The following is a 23,657-nucleotide window of genomic DNA, read 5'->3' as shown; positions in this document are numbered from 1 at the left end:
AATGAAAAATCTAGAAACATGCATATGTTTTATTAGAGTATCCCTGAATATCAATCTGTACACAAAAAGGTGTTTCTGTTACATAGTTAAGGGGTTAAAACAACTTGACAAACATTTTCACCTTTGAATCATTTCACTTTAACTCTTAATAATAGAATAACCCACTTATATGTCGTTCAGTTGCACATAACAGGCAGATACTATACTACAAGCATACTACAAGCATATCAATTACTACAGCTCATTGTGGCATTCATTTTTGGGAATCAATAATAGTGGCTACTTTAAAGTGTTTTTGCCCTTTAAATAAACTCCCCTTTCAGTTCAGGAATGTATCTGCTGGCAATCTTGAAATTATGCATTCGACTACAATTTAGTCAATAAACATATCTCATATCTCTGCTGTGACAAATATGGCCCTGAAACCTCCAGCACTCAAGGTGTACCAGTTCAGGCCTGCAATCATCTGTGGGTTTCTTTATCTAACCTGTACCACTAAATGCTCAACTGAGCCCCAGGGTTACGTTGCCTTAGAAGCAGACTCACCTGCATCCCAGGATATACTGTGGTTGTATGTATAGTAACTAGCTAGTTCCACTGGTGTTGCCTAAACTTGCATGTGTTCCAACCAAGACCTCAGCAAAGAGACAAGACTCATGCTTCTTGCTGGCAACTTATAAGACCATCCTTTATTTCTGTAGCTCCCAGCTTTCTTTAAAAAAACAGCACACAGGAAATGTGGTTACAAATTATTTATACCAATGGGAAACAAACACACAGACGTTATTCTTTACTTGTCAGTACCCATGTGGGATGGGAGACCTATCTGAGGGATATAAATTATGTTGAGCTAATTATTTCCAGGGGATAAATGGACATTCCAAAGGAAAGGCTTGTTCTCCACCATCTATGTTAATAAACACTTAAACACAGTTTATACCTAGAGCATCAGACCTAATGTTTGTAAGCGCAAGATGGATTGCCTTAATTATCTGGATTGTTTCTAAAGGTATGCAATGCAGTTGAGATTATAACTAATACATATTCCAGTTTTGTCACATCTGATAATAAATATTTTCAGAGTTTTGTAGCTGATACTTTGTGTGTTTTCTGTTATTCTTCAGACAGTGAGAACTGCATAAAGTGTCCAGAATACGAATGGCCGAATGAAAATAAAAATCGCTGTATTCCTAAGGAAGTGGAGTATCTTTCCTACATGAATGATATTTTAGCTGCTTTATTTGCTGTAATTTCTATTTTCTTTTGTATTTTGACCCTTCTTATACTAATAGTTTTCATTTCATACAGAGATACCCATATTGTCAAAGCCAATAATAGGAACCTCAGCTTTATTCTTCTGATTTCCATCGCCCTGAGCTTCATCTGTGTGTTTCTCTTTCTTGGTCGTCCCCTGGATATAACATGCATGCTCCGTCAAGTGTCTTTTGGAGTCATCTTCTCAGTGTCTGTCTCCTGTGTGTTGGCCAAGACTATCATGGTTTATATTGCTTTCAAGGTCACTAAACCTGGCAGCAAGTGGAAAACATGGATTGGAGTCAAGATGTCCAATTCTATCGTTTTAATCCTCTCGTCTATTCAAGTTATAATTAGTATCTGTTGGTTGGCCATTTCTCCACCATTTCAAGAGATGGACGCACGCTCTTATCAATGGAAGATCATCATTCAGTGTAATGAAGGCTCAGTTATTGCCTTTTACTCTGTCCTTGGCTACATGGGGTTTCTGGCAACTGTTAGCTTTGTTATAGCTTTTTTAGCTAGGACATTACCGGACAGCTTTAATGAAGCCAAGTACATCACTTTCAGCATGCTGGTGTTCTGTAGTGTTTGGATTGCGATGATCCCAGCCTATCTGAGCACCAAAGGGAAATACATGGTGGCTGTAGAGGTTTTTGCCATATTAACATCGAGTGCTGGACTTTTAGGTTGCATATTTTTACCAAAATGTTACATAATATTTATGAGACCTGAAATGAATAAAAAGTCATGTTTGTTAAGGAAAATAAATTAATACAATTGCAAAAAGGTGTGTTATTTCAATAAATCCATCTAATTAAAAACAGAGGCATTAATAGCTATTACATTTATCTCATGCTGTTTTGTATATTTTTGTTCTACTTTCTGATTGATTTAAGACACACTAAGACTAATTGAAAGCAACAATTATTGAGCTACCTAAGGGGGCACGTAGAGCTTATTTACCGGTAACACATCCCATTTTCAACTTCGAAATGACAGATTCTTGGTTGGTAATCAAATTTTTTGGTTCAACATTGTAGCGGACCCCGGGTAACCCGACCGGTTACCTCCGCTAATTCCTTCCCTCAGTCACTCAGGAACCCCTCTAGAATATAAAGAGACCCATTTCCCCCCATTAACTCTGTTTATTTCATCACACAAGATTTTACATGCATAGACCCCTAGTGCTTCCAAAAATGTTAGTAGACAGCTAGGACAACCCAAGCCAGAGTCTCTTCTTTCTGGTAGTAGGTAAGATGCAAAAAGAAGAAAGAGGGACGCAGCACCTTGTGAGTGTCTTCCGATCCAGATAGTGCTCAGTGCATGTAAAGGTGCAGGAGACACAATATAGTGTAGTAGGTACTTATACTTGGTGAAGAAAATATAAAAATGCACTTACAGTTTATTTGAGCTTCTGATCAGCTCTAAATAGTAGCGCTTGGGTGGTATGATCCCCGCCTGTGGATATACTGGTGCAGCAACAATTTTCCGGGAAGTGTGTTAGGATCCAGATGCGCTGTATGGGAGTCCTGGCATGGGTAGCAGAAGCTCACTGATGCAGATGTGGCATAAAAGGAATATAAAAACAACCAATTGTGCTCACTAATAAAAAAGTAGTATTGAAGGAGAGCAAAAATGGTTTAGCTCAATCCAAATAGCATATGTGGTATAATCCCCACCAAGGATATTTCTGGAGTCCTCTTGGATAAAATCTTCTAAAAGCAAGTAGGAGGATCCAAAATAAATAAAAAAAAAGTATAATCTTTTTCTTACATAAAATATAAAAATACACTAAATAAAGAAAGAGTCCCTGCTGGTTTTAAAATTCGCCTGCCCATTGAAGTCAATGGCGGTTCGCGAACGGCGAACTTCCTCAAATGTTCGCGTTCGCCGTTCGCGAACCAAAAATTTCGGGTTCGCGACAACACTACACACACTACATACACCACAAAATGAAACACTCTGCATTCACTATACACAGACACTGCATCTAATACACACACTACATCCACTACAGACACTGCATCCACTAAACACATTTCATCTAGTACATACAAACACTACATCCACTACACAAACACACACTCTGCATTCACTGCAGAAACAGTATCTAATACACACAAACACTACATCCATTACACACATTCTAATTCACTTCCACTATACACACCACATTCAGTCCTGCATCATTGTCAGCGGACTGGGTAGGGCGTGGGTGGGCCCGGGAGGGAAGGGGCAGAGGGGGGGCCAGACCTTGTGCTTTGTCAGGGGCCCCTAAATTTCTGATGGCAGCCCTGTTTATAAATAATAATAATAATAATAATAATAATAATAATAATAATATAGTAAGTTGGCCTGAAGTACAGAGACAGGTAACAACACTAATTTGATTTAACCTCTTCGCAACGCATAAAGGAAATTTTCTGTCAATGCGGTCCTACGATTAAGTACGCAAGATGGAGCATTTCCATCATTTGCTAAAGTTATCCCCAGATATCCGCAATCACAGTGATCATGTTTAACATGTTTAGCGTTCAGTGTAAGCGCAGGGAGACAGATAAGTGCTGAGTGCTGATCCTCTTCTCTCTGTAAAAGAAAAAAGTTATTAATGTAAAATCCAACCCCCTTTTACCCAGTCCTAATAAAAATCACCCCTTCCCTGCCAGTTGATCACTGCCTGAGTTATCTTTAAGGTTTTTTTTTTAACCCTCGGGGGTTACATTTATGTTAATAATTATTTAAATATCTTTACATTATATATTTAGCTAGCTGGGGTGGGTGGAGGTTTGTGTGGAATTGTGGAATTTGGTGTTAGGCTAGCTAGGGATTAAAAGAAAAAAGTTCTCAAGAAAGCGATTCACACCAGACATCCCAAGAATATTGCTGAACTGAAACAGTTCTGTAAAGAGGAATGGTCAAGAATTACTCCCGACCGTTGTGCACGTCTGATCTGCAACTACAGGAAACGTTAGGTTGAAGTTATTGCTGCAAAAGGAGGTTCAACCAGTTATTAAATCCAAGGGTTTTCATACTTTTTCCACCTGCACTGTGAATGTTTACATGGTGTGTTCAATAAAAACATGGAAACATTTCATTATTTGTGTGTTATTAGTTTAAGCAGACTGTGATTGTTTATTGTTGTGACTTAGATGATGATCAGATCACATTTTAGACCAATTTGTACAGAAATCCATATCATTCCAAAGGGTTCACATACTTTTTCTTGCAACTGTATGTATATATATATATATATATATATATACAGCGATATTCTTGGCACTCACCCCTCAATGAACATAATGTTGCAATCTGCCTGGGTGCAACCTTGGCGTCAATATGTAGAAAAAATGGAAAAAAGGTGCACTCACAGGTCTTCATCCAAGTGGTATTTTTATTCTTAGTTGTAGTTTACAAGTGTAGTAAAATAAATCAACGTTTCGACCCCATGCCGGGTCTTTTTCAAGATCAAACTAACTGTGAAATCAATGTGAATATATAGGTAACTAAATGAAGTGAACTTACTTACCGGTGTGTGAGAACAAACTCCCGCCCGGCCATCCGAAACCCGGAAGTGCGCTCGTGTAGTCACGTGAATGGGCGTGATGACGCGGGTGCTATGCGTCGTTGCTAAGCAACGTGGTCAACAAATCCTCCGTGAAACTATTGATTCACCGAGAGCTAAAAGACTGCTTTCGGAGCAAAGAAGTGAACGTGTGGGTTAAGTGCCTAAGTGGAAGGATACAGCCTTATAGTGATAAGAGATCCCTCAGATTAAAATCATAACAACAGGAGGATATGGTAGTAAGATACACTAACAACCCTAGGTATCCATAATGAAACTAGGTCGGCTGGAGCATAATTAACTCGTGTGTCAAGTGCACCTATTATGCATGCAGTGTCAGTGAAACTTCAAGAAACAATCCCCAACCCAATGCTTCCAACACAACCTAGAGAGGATACCCAGATCTATAAAGATGTGTTCAATAAACAATAAAATACATATTTGTATGCATCTGACTTAATCAAATGATTACATCAATATAATCCACAATATGGTATCCTGCATGTATTACTATGAACATAATATTACTCTTGTGGTTTAATAGCAGAACATATCCTAAACCTCTACTCTGTAATAAGGCCATGCTAATGGAAATAAACCTCTCACAATTAAAGAACTGTATTTACAGGGTGGGAATAGGTTGTGAATCTATCTTATCACAGACTAGGAGTCCAACGTAATAACTGCAATCTAACAATAACCAACCAACGTGTATAAACTAAAGGACCAGATGATCAGGTCCTGAAAAACCATAATAATATCTAGTGACATACAAACTATTATCGACTTATGAGAGCTAAACTCTAAACCTCCAATGCACTGGTATATAACAATGTCACAGGAACATCGAGTAGGTATTGTATTCATTAAGACCTCTGGGCGTGACTGTATCCAGGGTGAAGATCCAGTAAGCTTCCCTTTGAAGTAGTGCTCTAGACCTGTCACCCCCACGGGGTAACGGGGGGACATGATCTATAGCCATGAACTTCAATGTGGGGAGTCTGTGTGAGGCTGCAAGATAATGTTTGGCTACTGGTTTGTCAGTTCTTGAATCTCTGAATGCTGTCATGATGCCAGATCTATGACCTCGGATGCGGTCCCGAAGGGTGAGGTCTGTTTTCCCTACATAGGATAGCCCGCATGGGCAAGTGATAAGGTAAATGACGGGATCCGTCGTGCATGTAATATGGTGTGCAATTTTGATTCTTTTCCCACTATGTGGGTGAGCAAATGAATTTCCTGGCATCATGTGACTGCAAGTTACGCAGCCACTGCATTTGTAACATCCAGGTTTCTTAAAGATAGTTTTCTTCTGGTAGCTTTGTATGGGGTCATTGCGAATAAGGATGTCCCTTAAATTCTGACTTCTTCTGTAACTGATGGTGGGTTTTGTATGGAAAACGGTAGGTAATGATTTATCGGAATGAAGAATATCCCAATGTTTTTCAATTGAATTCCGAATTTGTGTAGTACCGGTATGGTAAGTAAGTGGTAAATAGATCTTTGGTGTATCTATGTTGGGTCTGCCTTGTGTATTCGTTCTCTCCTGTGTCCATTTCTCAATCGCCCATGCTTTTGCTTTATTCAATGTTTGAATCCGGTATCCTCTCTTGAAACCTGAGGGTCATTTCTTGTAATTGTGCGTCCCGCTTCTTCTCATCGCTGTTGTACCGAAGTACCCGCATAAATTGGGATATGGGTAACGTGTCTTTAAAATGCTGGGGATGATAGCTGGTGCTTGCAAGGAGGGTGTTTCTGTCTGTACTTTTCCGGTGCAGTGTGTGTCCAAATTTGTTGCCATCTTTATATATGGTGATGTCCAAAAACGGTATTTCTTTCTCACTGTAAACCAAAGTGAGTTTAACTGGTGTTTCGAGGTTGTTAATACGGATTATCAAATCTTCTAGTTCTTTAGATGTGCCTTTCCATATCATAAGGACGTCGTCAACAAACCGGTAGTAAGCCACGATCTTGTCCCGATTAGACTTCAGAATGTGTCGCTGTTCAAATTGAAACATGTAGGCATTGGCATATGAAGGTGCCATGGCTGCCCCCATCGCTGTCCCCTCCAATTGTAAATAAAATACTTCTTCGAATTTGAAATAATTACAAGTTAATGCAATGTTCAGAAATTCAAGGAGATATTCTATCGGTGGTCCGTGATATTTATCGGATGTCGTAAGTATGTCTCTGAGGGCTTCTATGCCTCCTGTATGGGGTATGATGGTATACAGGCTTTGTACGTCTAAAGTGGCCATTATTATACTCTCTGGTTCGTCAAACGAGATATCGTGCAGTTTATTCAGTAAATCTGAGGTATCCCGAATACATGTAGGTAGTTGTTGGACACTGTCCTTAATGTAGAAATCTACAAATTTTGCTATAGGTTCTAGCAAACTTCCTCTGGCAGACACAATAGGTCTGCCAGGGGGATTCTTGATGTCTTTGTGAATTTTCGGGATGGTATATAGTACTGGGTATACTGGATGTTCAACGAAAAGATATTTAGATGTAGATATATCAACGTATCCCATTTGAAGTCCTATGGTGATCTGTTCTTTGATTCTCTTTTGAAATTTTGTGGTAGGGTTGAACGTTAGTCTTTGATACGTCGTAGTGTCTGCCAATTGCCGCATGATTTCTGTTTGGTATTGTTGATATGTCATAATAACAATGGCTCCCCCTTTATCAGCAGCCCGGACAATGATCTCAGGGTCCTGTTTGAGGTCATTGAGCGCTGCCCATTCTTCTTTAGTTAAATTTTGTCTGTGGTCCCGTGGTTTCTTCATGATACAGTCATTGTCTTTCTTTACCACTTGCATAAAGCTCTTAATAGAATTATTAGACGTCTTTGTATCCCCTGTATATTTCTTTTTAAACGGGGTCTTAGGTGTGAGAGCTCGGTCTTGTTTAAAATGTTCATTGTTAATTAGCGTGCGTTGTAATTGGTACATTTCTACTTCCAACTTAAAAGGATCTGGTTTGGACACCGGCACGAATGAAAGTCCTTTAGTAAGTACAGAAAAGTGGTCAGTAGTCAGTGTTTTATGGGTAAGATTAAAAACACTTGTTATCTCTTCCGCAGGGGTGGTTTGCCTTTGAAGCTTGTATTTTTGTGTTCCCTTCTGTCCTCTCCGTGGAGCTCTAATCTTCTTGCGCCTCTGGTGTCCATACGGAGGGTCCCTGGGGACTCTTGCGGTGTCGGGTCTCTTTCTAAAAAATGTTCTCCACTATCCTGTGGTCTATCATCTCTATTTTCAGCATCCGACGCTGACTCCCCTGAGCTGATATCCACGGTTTGAAACATAGGTTTTTTGATGCGATATCTGTATCTTGGTTGTTGCTCTCTGTTAGTCGACGATGTTCCACTGAGCCATCTATATACCTGATGGTATTGGTAGTCGTGGTTAACTTTGGCCAGTTTTTGCTTTTTGAACCTGATAAGTTCATTTTTGTATTTGTTAATGTCGTCTTGTAGTTTTAACATATGGGTGGTTACAGCTGAAGATTGCAGAGCTAATACATTAGACATCTCGAAATCTTGTATGGAATGCTTCACCAGCATCAGTTCTTTTCCTACTTCCTCGACCACTATCACCATCCAGTCGAGGGAGCATTTGTTGGCGATATTCATCCACTTTTTACAAAAATCAGGATTCTGTCTCCCTATTGTTGGTGCGTTTCTGATTCTAAAACCTCTCGGTATCCTTTTGGATCGATAATAATCGGAGATGAAGATCCCATGTAAATCGAGGTCTATTTCTCGTTTTTTTAACTTTATAAGATCATTATATAGATCTTTAGCAGTATTGGTGTGAGTTAATTCACTCGCCGACCCAGGCCACAGTACTGCCTGTGCTTGTATATCTGTGATGGATAATGTTTCTGCGATGTCTGCTAGAGCTCCTGCTCTAGATAAAAAATCCTCCATAATGAAAAATACTTGAAAAAATAAGCAATCACTAAACACACCGTTTAGTAAATAAGTCCCAAAATTTTTAAGTGGATATGGTGGGGGTGCACAAGATGGTACAACGCAATACCATACAATAAATACAGCGATATTCTTGGCACTCACCCCTCAATGAACATAATGTTGCAATCTGCCTGGGTGCAACCTTGGCGTCAATATGTAGAAAAAATGGAAAAAAGGTGCACTCACAGGTCTTCATCCAAGTGGTATTTTTATTCTTAGTTGTAGTTTACAAGTGTAGTAAAATAAATCAACGTTTCGACCCCATGCCGGGTCTTTTTCAAGATCAAACTAACTGTGAAATCAATGTGAATATATAGGTAACTAAATGAAGTGAACTTACTTACCGGTGTGTGAGAACAAACTCCCGCCCGGCCATCCGAAACCCGGAAGTGCGCTCGTGTAGTCACGTGAATGGGCGTGATGACGCGGGTGCTATGCGTCGTTGCTAAGCAACGTGGTCAACAAATCCTCCGTGAAACTATTGATTCACCGAGAGCTAAAAGACTGCTTTCGGAGCAAAGAAGTGAACGTGTGGGTTAAGTGCCTAAGTGGAAGGATACAGCCTTATAGTGATAAGAGATCCCTCAGATTAAAATCATAACAACAGGAGGATATGGTAGTAAGATACACTAACAACCCTAGGTATCCATAATGAAACTAGGTCGGCTGGAGCATAATTAACTCGTGTGTCAAGTGCACCTATTATGCATGCAGTGTCAGTGAAACTTCAAGAAACAATCCCCAACCCAATGCTTCCAACACAACCTAGAGAGGATACCCAGATCTATAAAGATGTGTTCAATAAACAATAAAATACATATTTGTATGCATCTGACTTAATCAAATGATTACATCAATATAATCCACAATATGGTATCCTGCATGTATTACTATGAACATAATATTACTCTTGTGGTTTAATAGCAGAACATATCCTAAACCTCTACTCTGTAATAAGGCCATGCTAATGGGAATAAACCTCTCACAATTAAAGAACTATATTTACAGGGTGGGAATAGGTTGTGAATCTATCTTATCACAGACTAGGAGTCCAACGTAATAACTGCAATCTAACAATAACCAACCAACGTGTATAAACTAAAGGACCAGATGATCAGGTCCTGAAAAACCATAATAATATCTAGTGACATACAAACTATTATCGACTTATGAGAGCTAAACTCTAAACCTCCAATGCACTGGTATATAACAATGTCACAGGAACATCGAGTAGGTATTGTATTCATTAAGACCTCTGGGCGTGACTGTATCCAGGGTGAAGATCCAGTAAGCTTCCCTTTGAAGTAGTGCTCTAGACCTGTCACCCCCACGGGGTAACGGGGGGACATGATCTATAGCCATGAACTTCAATGTGGGGAGTCTGTGTGAGGCTGCAAGATAATGTTTGGCTACTGGTTTGTCAGTTCTTGAATCTCTGAATGCTGTCATGATGCCAGATCTATGACCTCGGATGCGGTCCCGAAGGGTGAGGTCTGTTTTCCCTACATAGGATAGCCCGCATGGGCAAGTGATAAGGTAAATGACGTGATCCGTCGTGCATGTAATATGGTGTGCAATTTTGATTCTTTTCCCACTATGTGGGTGAGCAAATGAATTTCCTGGCATCATGTGACTGCAAGTTACGCAGCCACTGCATTTGTAACATCCAGGTTTCTTAAAGATAGTTTTCTTCTGGTAGCTTTGTATGGGGTCATTGCGAATAAGGATGTCCCTTAAATTCTGACTTCTTCTGTAACTGATGGTGGGTTTTGTATGGAAAACGGTAGGTAATGATTTATCGGAATGAAGAATATCCCAATGTTTTTCAATTGAATTCCGAATTTGTGTAGTACCGGTATGGTAAGTAAGTGGTAAATAGATCTTTGGTGTATCTATGTTGGGTCTGCCTTGTGTATTCGTTCTCTCCTGTGTCCATTTCTCAATCGCCCATGCTTTTGCTTTATTCAATGTTTGAATCCGGTATCCTCTCTTGAAACCTGAGGGTCATTTCTTGTAATTGTGCGTCCCGCTTCTTCTCATCGCTGTTGTACCAAAGTACCCGCATAAATTGGGATATGGGTAACGTGTCTTTAAAATGCTGGGGATGATAGCTGGTGCTTGCAAGGAGGGTGTTTCTGTCTGTACGTTTCCGGTGCAGTGTGTGTCCAAATTTGTTGCCATCTTTATATATGGTGATGTCCAAAAACGGTATTTCTTTCTCACTGTAAACCAAAGTGAGTTTAACTGGTGTTTCGAGGTTGTTAATACGGATTATCAAATCTTCTAGTTCTTTAGATGTGCCTTTCCATATCATAAGGACGTCGTCAACAAACCGGTAGTAAGCCACGATCTTGTCCCGATTAGACTTCAGAATGTGTCGCTGTTCAAATTGAAACATGTAGGCATTGGCATATGAAGGTGCCATGGCTGCCCCCATCGCTGTCCCCTCCAATTGTAAATAAAATACTTCTTCGAATTTGAAATAATTACAAGTTAATGCAATGTTCAGAAATTCAAGGAGATATTCTATCGGTGGTCCGTGATATTTATCGGATGTCGTAAGTATGTCTCTGAGGGCTTCTATGCCTCCCGTATGGGGTATGATGGTATACAGGCTTTGTACGTCTAAAGTGGCCATTATTATACTCTCTGGTTCGTCAAACGAGATATCGTGCAGTTTATTCAGTAAATCTGAGGTATCCCGAATACATGTAGGTAGTTGTTGGACACTGTCCTTAATGTAGAAATCTACAAATTTTGCTATAGGTTCTAGCAAACTTCCTCTGGCAGACACAATAGGTCTGCCAGGGGGATTCTTGATGTCTTTGTGAATTTTCGGGATGGTATATAGTACTGGGTATACTGGATGTTCAAGAAAAGATATTTAGATGTAGATATATCAACGTATCCCATTTGAAGTCCTATGGTGATCTGTTCTTTGATTCTCTTTTGAAATTTTGTGGTAGGGTTGAACGTTAGTCTTTGATACGTCTTAGTGTCTGCCAATTGCCGCATGATTTCTGTTTGGTATTGTTGATATGTCATAATAACAATGGCTCCCCCTTTATCAGCAGCCCGGACAATGATCTCAGGGTCCTGTTTGAGGTCATTGAGCGCTGCCCATTCTTCTTTAGTTAAATTTTGTCTGTGGTCCCGTGGTTTCTTCATGATACAGTCATTGTCTTTCTTTACCACTTGCATAAAGCTCTTAATAGAATTATTAGACGTCTTTGTATCCCCCGTATATTTCTTTTTAAACGGGGTCTTAGGTGTGAGAGCTCGGTCTTGTTTAAAATGTTCATTGTTAATTAGCGTGCGTTGTAATTGGTACATTTCTACTTCCAACTTAAAAGGATCTGGTTTGGACACCGGCACGAATGAAAGTCCTTTAGTAAGTACAGAATAGTGGTCAGTAGTCAGTGTTTTATGGGTAAGATTAAAAACACTTGTTATCTCTTCCGCAGGGGTGGTTTGCCTTTGAAGCTTGTATTTTTGTGTTCCCTTCTGTCCTCTCCGTGGAGCTCTAATCTTCTTGCGCCTCTGGTGTCCATACGGAGGGTCCCTGGGGACTCTTGCGGTGTCGGGTCTCTTTCTAAAAAATTTTCTCCACTATCCTGTGGTCTATCATCTCTATTTTCAGCATCCGACGCTGACTCCCCTGAGCTGATATCCACGGTTTGAAACATAGGTTTTTTGATGCGATATCTGTATCTTGGTTGTTGCTCTCTGTTAGTCGACGATGTTCCACTGAGCCATCTATATACCTGATGGTATTGGTAGTCGTGGTTAACTTTGGCCAGTTTTTGCTTTTTGAACCTGATAAGTTCATTTTTGTATTTGTTAATGTCGTCTTGTAGTTTTAACATATGGGTGGTTACAGCTGAAGATTGCAGAGCTAATACATTAGACATCTCGAAATCTTGTATGGAATGCTTCACCAGCATCAGTTCTTTTCCTACTTCCTCGACCACTATCACCATCCAGTCGAGGGAGCATTTGTTGGCGATATTCATCCACTTTTTACAAAAATCAGGATTCTGTCTCCCTATTGTTGGTGCGTTTCTGATTCTAAAACCTCTCGGTATCCTTTTGGATCGATAATAATCGGAGATGAAGATCCCATGTAAATCGAGGTCTATTTCTCGTTTTTTTAACTTTATAAGATCATTATATAGATCTTTAGCAGTATTGGTGTGAGTTAATTCACTCGCCGACCCAGGCCACAGTACTGCCTGTGCTTGTATATCTGTGATGGATAATGTTTCTGCGATGTCTGCTGGTCTTTTCCACATGGTCCTGGAGGACAGAAGCTGATCCAGGGTGGAAGGAAGACGGCGAGACTCCAGTTAAGCTACGGCGGTTGTGGCGTCTGCGGTGGTTGTGGTGTCCGGTGCGGTGCTTGTGATCCTCGCCACAAGCTAGGAAGCGTCCATCAACGGAAGGTACTCGATCGGAGTACAGGTGATCCGTTACAGTTAGTAAATAATATGATATTTCTTCATTGATATTATATCCATGAATTTACTATATTATTCACATTGTACTATTTATATATGATCAATAAATTAATAGTAAGTTATATGTGGATATGTGGATATTGTGTGTGTGTGTATATGTATATATATATATATATACATATATATATATATATATATATATATATAGAAAGTAGAATTGACAGCACTCCAAGGACTTCTTCTTAAAAAGTAACTTTTATTATTCCAAATAAAATATCAACGTTTCAGTCTAGCGATTCTAGACTTTCATCAGGACATATTCCACATTCACATAACTCTCTCTTATATACCCACTCTAAACAATCAATACACTCACCCCTCCTGTGTCTGGACCTCCCCTCCAAGCTTCTCGGTTCATTTTCGCGCCGAAAATGCCGGTCGCTTCCTGATGACGTCATCGTGCGTCATTACGCATGCGTCATGACGTCCGCGTTACTGCGCGTGTGTCATAGCTGGGGCCCTTCGTTTACACTCGGTTACCATGGGGACCAATCACCAAAACGGCTGGAACTATACTTTCCAGCCCAAGTTCAAAACACTGCTTAACTTTTAACACATCATTCTTACAGTACTAACTGCATGCATATTAAAAACAACATTACTACATTGCACTCATGACCGGAGGTTAAACAGTCTAAGACTACTGAGCTGATACCGGATTTACTTAAAGGGACAGGAACAACCTATGTCTATTCACCAGAATCTCTTGAACAGCATATATTGAACAGCATTTAAATGTAACATAAGCAAACAGCACCTATGGACAGAGCTGTCATAATCAGTTGATCCAGGCCAACCTGCTCCTTTGTAGGGTCCACCAAAACCACCTATGTTGCAAGTCCTGTTCCCCTTTCCAACCAAAGTATCACATATATTTACATATTAACATATTAACAGATCTGTAGATTTTCATGTGTCACACCCAGAATTACCCAGCTAATCTTGCTTCTTTTATTAATCTACAGGGATCTCCCTTCCGTAACCTGAACATAAATCCTCGTGGATATGTCAGACGGAGCCTATAGATCAGCCTCCATGAGGCTATTCATTTGGTACAGATCTGGACCCTAGGGTAATACTCGATAAATAAAAACTACTTAGAATCGTCCTATGACCAGAAACCATAGGTCCAACACGCCTTAGATTCCTAGAACCTCTCGCTCTAACCCAGTATCAATCCTTGTGTTCCAAATTCAATTTCTTTGCACGGACACATACCTACTATATGTCATATCCCTGTGAGGGAAACTATTCATATTTGAGAGTACATACTTATGTGGGTCCCCTATGTGTCATTCTCAGATTCCCCAACCAGACCATCAACCTTTACCATGCATGGTCAGTGGGTCCTTCATCGATGGCAAGTGGGACACTCCGCATTAATTACCCGGCAAATGTTTTTACTCATCCATCATTAGGGTATTCAGTCCGTCGGCCTGTCCCCAAGGGTGGGCCTACGGGTGTGATAACCCCCTGTCAGGAGTCAATGCAAGACCATCAAAAATCCGGCGGCATATGGATACCGCTACGGTAGTTAGAGAAAGACCGCTAGTGAGTATTTCTCATTAAGACCTTTCGGTGCGGTTGTTTCCAATGTCTTAATCCAATATATTTCTCTTTGCAGGAGCATTTTCTTCCTGTCGCCTCCTCGTATTGGTGGTGGTATTTGATCAATTGCCATCAGTTTCAGTGTCGTGAGGGCATGTCCAGCTTCCAAGAAATGTTTAGCCACGGGCAGTTCGGAACCATTGTCTCGATAAGCTACCCTAATACTTGAGCGGTGGTTTCTAATACGTTCCCTCAAAGGCAGATCCGTCTTGCCCACATAGGCCAATCCACATGGGCATGTCAATTTGTAGATAACGTAGTCGCTGGTACACGTAAGGCGATGTCTGATGGTGTATTGTCTCCCTGTTAAAGGGTGTGAAAACGATCGACCGGGGACCATGTTCGAGACAATGGTTCCGAACTGCCCGTGGCTAAACATTTCTTGGAAGCTGGACATGCCCTCACGACACTGAAACTGATGGCAATTGATCAAATACCACCACCACCACCAATACGAGTGTAGCGGTACTTACCTTATCCGGGGGCCGGCCGCGGTCCTCTCTTCAAGCCGCGCGCGGTCCTGCGGCTGCACGAGCCGCGCGCGGCTCATCCGACTGCTCAAACAGGAAGGCGGGCAGTGACCGCGAGAAGCGGTCACGTGTCCCGCCTGCAGCTAAGAGCGCGCCGCGAATCTCGGGCGCGCTCTTAAAGAGACAGTGGGAGCCTAAATTGCAAAAAGGCTCCCATTGGCTCCTGTCACGCCAATCACCCCATACACTTACCTGTTGGGGGAGTGGAAGTGACAGGAGCCAATCACGTTAGTTTGAAGGCTACTTATACTTACCCTTTTCCCTTAGTTCCTTGCCCTATCGTGGTTTCTGCTACAGTTCCCTTTAGTGCTTGTTGTATTCAGTTGTGTTTCTCCGTACTTGACCTTGGCTTTGTATTCTGACTTCGTTTTCGCTTTATCCTTGTCTGTACTGTTTGCCGGCTTGCTGATTCCTGTGTACCAGACCCCGGCTAGTTCTCGTTTACGCTGTCTCTTTGTGCCCTTGACCTCGGATCGCTCCTGACTCTGTACTTCTCCTTTACGTCGAGTCCGGCCACTCTAAGGTCCGGTAGACGTATCTCTCCTCTGTGCTGTCTTCTGTTTTGCTGGATCCTGCGTGTAGGGGTATATACTCGTTACATTACGATAGGGCCATGGACCCCGCAGATTTAGCTCAACAGATGGCGACCCATGAGGCTAGATTTGTAGAGCAGGATCACCGTATGGATCAAATAGCTCAGGCTCTCCAGACGCTCTTAGCTAGAACCATTCCAGCAACCGCACCTAACCCTCCTGCACCCCTGCTTCCTGAAGTATCGACTATGCCTAATGCTACAGCACATTTAACGCCTCCTCCTAGGTATGGAGGGGATTCTAAGACATGCAGAGGGTTCATTAACCAAATAGAGTTTCATTTTGAAATGTATCCACGTTCATTTCCCACAGAGAGGTCCAAAGTTGGGTTCTTTATGCACCAACTTACCGACAAAGCACTTGAATGGGCAAACCCTATTTGGGAGGCTAATGGACCTATGGTGCATAACTTTCACAGTTTCCTAACAGCTTTTCGCAGAACTTTTGACACTATGAAAAGGTCTAAGAATGCCGCTAGAGCATTAATGAGGGTTAAACAGGGTTCTAGGTCTGTGGCTGATTACGCTATACAGTTTCGTACCCTTGCCTCACAGGTCGATTGGACCAATAATGGGTTAACTACTGCCTTCATGGAAGGCTTATCAGATTCTATATTGGATGAGGTAGCGGCTAAGGAACTTCCTGTTGCCTTAGAGGACCTTATTGACTACCTCATCGATATAGATAATAGGATTCGGGACAGGCTCTATACCAAGAACAGGAATAGAAGTTTTGTTACGCCTATTCACCCCAGAGTTAATCCACCGGAGAGTGTAAAAGTATCTGAAGAGGAGCCAATGCAATTAGGGGTTGCCAAACTCTCTGATAATGAAAAATTACATAGGAGAAGAGAGGGACTCTGCCTATATTGTGGTAGGAGAGAACATATGGTAAAGGAGTGTCCTCTGCTCCCGGAAAACTCTCGCACCTAAGACCTTATAGGGGACTGGCCTTGGGTGTGATTTCTAAGTCTCCTACATTGCCTCCTAACCGACTGCTTCTCCCTGTTTCTTTACATATGGGAGAGAGTTGTATAGTTGAAAACATATACGCCCTGGTTGACTCTGGGGCAGCTGAGAATTTTATAGACTCTGGTTTTGTAAAGAAAAACAATATTCCCATCAGGGAGAAGGAGATACCCTTGGCCGTTGAGGCCATAGATGGTAGACCATTGATATCTCCAGTTGTTACTCACGAGACTGCACCGCTACACATGTACACAGGGGTTCTACACTATGAAACCATTCGGTTCCAGGTCATCACCTCTCCCTCTTCACAGTTGGTATTAGGGTATCCATGGTTACGTGCCCACAATCCCATTTTTGACTGGGAGACAGGGCAGATAAAATCATGGAGTGAAGCCTGCCATGAGTCATGTACTATTGAAGTCACGCCTGTGAATTCTATTAACGTTCCTACTGTTCCTCCTTTATCTACGGCGATACCCTCTCAGTATTTAACTTTAAAGACTGTCTTTGATAAAAGAGAGGCTGACAAATTACCGCCTCACAGACCCTACGATTGTGCTATTGATTTGTTGCCTGGTACTATACCTCCCAAGGGCAGGGTGTACCCCCTATCGGTTCAAGAAAACCGTGTCATGGAGGAGTACATTAAAGAATCATTAGAAAAGGGATTTATTAGGAGATCCTCTTCTCCGGCTGGAGCGGGGTTCTTCTTTGTATCGAAGAAAGAAGGTGATTTAAGACCTTGCATTGATTATAGAGGTCTTAATAAAATCACCATCAAAAATGCTTACCCTATACCGTTAATAACAGAATTGTTTGACAGGCTCAAACATGCTACGGTATTCACCAAATTAGATCTTAGAGGAGCATACAATTTGATACGTATAAAAAAGGACCACGAATGGAAGACAGCCTTTAACACTCGGTCAGGTCATTATGAGTATACCGTCATGCCATTTGGGCTTTGCAATGCCCCAGCAGTGTTCCAAGAATTTATTAATGATGTCTTAAGGGACTTTATTCACTCATTTGTTATTGTGTACTTGGATGACATTTTAATATATTCTACAGACATTCACACTCATCACAGACATGTTACGACAGTTCTGAAGACCCTTCTTGCTAATGGTCTTTATTGCAAATTAGAAAAATGTCTATTCGACCAATCCGAGGTCCAGTTTTTAGGGTATTTGATTTCCGCTGAGGGTTTTCGGATGGATCCCCAGAAGCTCGCTGCGGTCATAGAATGGCCTCTGCCGCAAGGTCTGAAAGCCATCCAGCGTTTTCTGGGTTTCTCTAATTATTATAGACGTTTTATCAAAGGTTTTTCGTCTATAGTAGCGCCTATTACTCGTATGACAAAAAAGGATGGCAATACACGTGTCTGGTCTACTGAGGCACTTCAGGCTTTTGACTTTCTTAAGACTACGTTCGCCTCTGCCCCTATTTTACAGCATCCTGTCCCCTCATTGCCATATATACTTGAGGTTGATGCTTCCGATATAGGGGTAGGTGCTGTCTTATCCCAAAGAGAGTCTCCTGACAAGCCATTGCATCCTTGTGGCTTCTTTTCTAAACAAATGTCCAAAGCAGAAAGGAATTATGATGTGGGTAATCGCGAACTCCTTGCTATCATTTTAGCACTCAAAGAATGGAGACATTTGTTAGAAGGCACTAAGGATCCCATCCTCATATTTACGGATCATAAGAACCTGTCCTACCTTAGCGAAGCTAAAAGATTGTCTTCCAGGCAGGCTAGGTGGTCACTGTTCTTGTCTCATTTTAATTATATAATAACCTATAGGCCAGGCGACCGGAACACTAAAGCGGACGCTCTGTCCAGACAATTCGAGACTATTGACAAACAGGAGATTGATGTCACTCCTGTCATTCCCCCAGACAGGATAATAGCAACTACTATATTGTCTATTTCCTCGTCCCTCTTGCAGGCCATACAAGCGAAACAGAGCATGGCACCTGGCGAGAGGCCTAATGATAAATTGTTCGTTGACGTTCCCGAGAGACGGGATATTCTGTCACTGTATCACGATACTAAGACTGCTGGACATCCTGGTATTTCCAAAACAGTGTCAGCCGTTTCTCGGTATTTCTGGTGGGATACCTTACGTAAGGATGTTACTGACTATATAAGTGCTTGTTCTACTTGTGCATGTATGAAAACCTCTCGTAGAGTTCCTTGTGGGCTGTTGCATCCGTTACCCGTTCCCGAGAGACCTTGGTCTAATCTATCAATGGATTTTATTGTTGAATTACCCCCTTCGAATGGTAACACAGTCATCCTAATGATAGTAGATCGGTTTTCCAAAATGGCTCACTTTGTGTCTCTTCGCAAGTTGCCCACTTCCAAGGAACTGGCTCTTATCTTCGCTAAAGAAGTGTTTCGATTACATGGTATTCCCTTATCTATTGTATCCGATAGGGGTAGCCAATTTATTTCCAGGTTCTGGAAAGCCTTTTGTTCGGAGATGGGTATTTCCCTCTCATTTTCTTCCGCTTACCATCCCCAGTCTAATGGAGCTGCTGAACGTGCCAACCAGTCTCTGGAGCAGTACCTCCGTTGTTTTGTGTCTCACCATCAGGACAATTGGTCTGACCTGCTTCCTTGGGCTGAATTTGCTCGGAATAACGCCACTCATGATTCTTCCGGCAAAAGCCCTTTTTACGTTGTCTATGGCCAGCATCCCGTTGTTCTTCCGGCTGCATTCTCCTCACAGGGCATGCCAGTTCTGGATGAGCATTTGGCTGGTTTGCGTAATACTTGGGAGCAGGTTCAGCGTTCTTTGGTGGACTCTGCTGCCCGCCAGAAGGCTCAGGCTGACAAGCATCGCAGAGCGGCTCCTTCCTATGTTGTGGGGGACAGGGTTTTGCTTTCCACACGGAATATTCGCCTCCGGGTGCCTTCTATGAAATTGGCTCCCCGCTTCATTGGTCCTTATCGCATTATACATAAGGTTAATCCCGTTTCTTATGCCTTGGGTCTGCCTAAAAATCTGCGTATACCCAATGTATTTCACACCTCGTTGTTGAAGCCTTACGTACGCAACCGCTATACCCGGAGTACACCCCCTCCCCCTCCTGTCTCTGTGGAGGGTCATGAGGAGTTCGAAGTGTCTGCTGTTATTGACTCTCGTTTCCTCAGGGGTCGGCTTCAGTACTTGGTACATTGGAAGGGTTATGGGCCTGAGGAGCGCAGTTGGATTTCTGCGGATGCTGTTCATGCTCCCCGCCTTGTACGTTCTTTCCATTCGCGTTTTCCTGCCAGACCTGGTCCTGCCCGCCCGGAGGGCGTGTCCTCAGGGGGGGGTACTGTAGCGGTACTTACCTTATCCGGGGGCCGGCCGCGGTCCTCTCTTCAAGCCGCGCGCGGTCCTGCGGCTGCACGAGCCGCGCGCGGCTCATCCGACTGCTCAAACAGGAAGGCGGGCAGTGACCGCGAGAAGCGGTCACGTGTCCCGCCTGCAGCTAAGAGCGCGCCGCGAATCTCGGGCGCGCTCTTAAAGAGACAGTGGGAGCCTAAATTGCAAAAAGGCTCCCATTGGCTCCTGTCACGCCAATCACCCCATACACTTACCTGTTGGGGGAGTGGAAGTGACAGGAGCCAATCACGTTAGTTTGAAGGCTACTTATACTTACCCTTTTCCCTTAGTTCCTTGCCCTATCGTGGTTTCTGCTACAGTTCCCTTTAGTGCTTGTTGTATTCAGTTGTGTTTCTCCGTACTTGACCTTGGCTTTGTATTCTGACTTCGTTTTCGCTTTATCCTTGTCTGTACTGTTTGCCGGCTTGCTGATTCCTGTGTACCAGACCCCGGCTAGTTCTCGTTTACGCTGTCTCTTTGTGCCCTTGACCTCGGATCGCTCCTGACTCTGTACTTCTCCTTTACGTCGAGTCCGGCCACTCTAAGGTCCGGTAGACGTATCTCTCCTCTGTGCTGTCTTCTGTTTTGCTGGATCCTGCGTGTAGGGGTATATACTCGTTACAACGAGGAGGCGACAGGAAGAAAATGCTCCTGCAAAGAGAAATATATTGGATTAAGACATTGGAAACAACCGCACCGAAAGGTCTTAATGAGAAATACTCACTAGCGGTCTTTCTCTAACTACCGTAGCGGTATCCATATGCCGCCGGATTTTTGATGGTCTTGCATTGACTCCTGACAGGGGGTTATCACACCCGTAGGCCCACCCTTGGGGACAGGCCGACGGACTGAATACCCTAATGATGGATGAGTAAAAACATTTGCCGGGTAATTAATGCGGAGTGTCCCACTTGCCATCGATGAAGGACCCACTGACCATGCATGGTAAAGGTTGATGGTCTGGTTGGGGAATCTGAGAATGACACATAGGGGACCCACATAAGTATGTACTCTCAAATATGAATAGTTTCCCTCACAGGGATATGACATATAGTAGGTATGTGTCCGTGCAAAGAAATTGAATTTGGAACACAAGGATTGATACTGGGTTAGAGCGAGAGGTTCTAGGAATCCCCGTCTATACAGAAAGGCGTGTTGGACCTATGGTTTCTGGTCATAGGACGATTCTAAGTAGTTTTTATTTATCGAGTATTACCCTAGGGTCCAGATCTGTACCAAATGAATAGCCTCATGGAGGCTGATCTATAGGCTCCGTCTGACATATCCACGAGGATTTATGTTCAGGTTACGGAAGGGAGATCCCTGTAGATTAATAAAAGAAGCAAGATTAGCTGGGTAATTCTGGGTGTGACACATGAAAATCTACAGATCTGTTAATATGTTAATATGTAAATATATGTGATACTTTGGTTGGAAAGGGGAACAGGACTTGCAACATAGGTGGTTTTGGTGGACCCTACAAAGGAGCAGGTTGGCCTGGATCAACTGATTATGACAGCTCTGTCCATAGGTGCTGTTTGCTTATGTTACATTTAAATGCTGTTCAATATATGCTGTTCAAGAGATTCTGGTGAATAGACATAGGTTGTTCCTGTCCCTTTAAGTAAATCCGGTATCAGCTCAGTAGTCTTAGACTGTTTAACCTCCGGTCATGAGTGCAATGTAGTAATGTTGTTTTTAATATGCATGCAGTTAGTACTGTAAGAATGATGTGTTAAAAGTTAAGCAGTGTTTTGAACTTGGGCTGGAAAGTATAGTTCCAGCCGTTTTGGTGATTGGTCCCCATGGTAACCGAGTGTAAACGAAGGGCCCCAGCTATGACACACGCGCAGTAACGCGGACGTCATGACGCATGCGTAATGACGCACGATGACGTCATCAGGAAGCGACCGGCATTTTCGGCGCGAAAATGAACCGAGAAGCTTGGAGGGGAGGTCCAGACACAGGAGGGGTGAGTGTATTGATTGTTTAGAGTGGGTATATAAGAGAGAGTTATGTGAATGTGGAATATGTCCTGATGAAAGTCTAGAATCGCTAGACTGAAACGTTGATATTTTATTTGGAATAATAAAAGTTACTTTTTAAGAAGAAGTCCTTGGAGTGCTGTCAATTCTACTTTCTATAATTTTTTGCCGATCAAGCACCGGGCAATCTATTGGAGCAAACAGTGAGTGCAGCACCTTTTGAATTTTTTATATATATATATATATATATATAGAAAAAATGGAAAAAAGGTGCACTCACAGGTCTTCATCCAAGTGGTATTTTTATTCTTAGTTGTAGTTTACAAGTGTAGTAAAATAAATCAACGTTTCGACCCCATGCCGGGTCTTTTTCAAGATCAAACTAACTGTGAAATCAATGTGAATATATAGGTAACTAAATGAAGTGAACTTACTTACCGGTGTGTGAGAACAAACTCCCGCCCGGCCATCCGAAACCCGGAAGTGCGCTCGTGTAGTCACGTGAATGGGCGTGATGACGCGGGTGCTATGCGTCGTTGCTAAGCAACGTGGTCAACAAATCCTCCGTGAAACTATTGATTCACCGAGAGCTAAAAGACTGCTTTCGGAGCAAAGAAGTGAACGTGTGGGTTAAGTGCCTAAGTGGAAGGATACAGCCTTATAGTGATAAGAGATCCCTCAGATTAAAATCATAACAACAGGAGGATATGGTAGTAAGATACACTAACAACCCTAGGTATCCATAATGAAACTAGGTCGGCTGGAGCATAATTAACTCGTGTGTCAAGTGCACCTATTATGCATGCAGTGTCAGTGAAACTTCAAGAAACAATCCCCAACCCAATGCTTCCAACACAACCTAGAGAGGATACCCAGATCTATAAAGATGTGTTCAATAAACAATAAAATACATATTTGTATGCATCTGACTTAATCAAATGATTACATCAATATAATCCACAATATGGTATCCTGCATGTATTACTATGAACATAATATTACTCTTGTGGTTTAATAGCAGAACATATCCTAAACCTCTACTCTGTAATAAGGCCATGCTAATGGGAATAAACCTCTCACAATTAAAGAACTGTATTTACAGGGTGGGAATAGGTTGTGAATCTATCTTATCACAGACTAGGAGTCCAACGTAATAACTGCAATCTAACAATAACCAACCAACGTTTCTAACAATAATAATAATAATCTAACAATAACCAACCAACATTTGCTCACCCACATAGTGGGAAAAGAATCAAAATTGCACACCATATTACATGCACG

General features: G+C 42.1%; 1 protein-coding gene across 1 annotated transcript in view; it reads left to right on the top strand.

Annotated features, from left to right (window-relative positions):
* Nucleotides 1–2,029, top strand: part of LOC134585669 (vomeronasal type-2 receptor 26-like) — a 73,204-nt gene extending 71,175 nt beyond the window's left edge. The window contains exon 6 of the mRNA XM_063441127.1: nt 1,125–2,029. Within this exon, the coding sequence (XP_063297197.1) occupies nt 1,125–2,029 (905 nt within the window). The remainder of the gene's footprint in view (nt 1–1,124) is intronic.
* The last annotated feature ends 21,628 nt before the right edge of the window (nt 2,030–23,657 follow it).

This window comes from Pelobates fuscus, chromosome 1 (assembly GCF_036172605.1).
Source record: "Pelobates fuscus isolate aPelFus1 chromosome 1, aPelFus1.pri, whole genome shotgun sequence".
Taxonomy (NCBI): Eukaryota; Metazoa; Chordata; class Amphibia; order Anura; family Pelobatidae; genus Pelobates; species Pelobates fuscus.
Note: the sequence above shows the minus strand (reverse complement) of the source record. Positions and strands in the feature narration are given on the sequence as shown.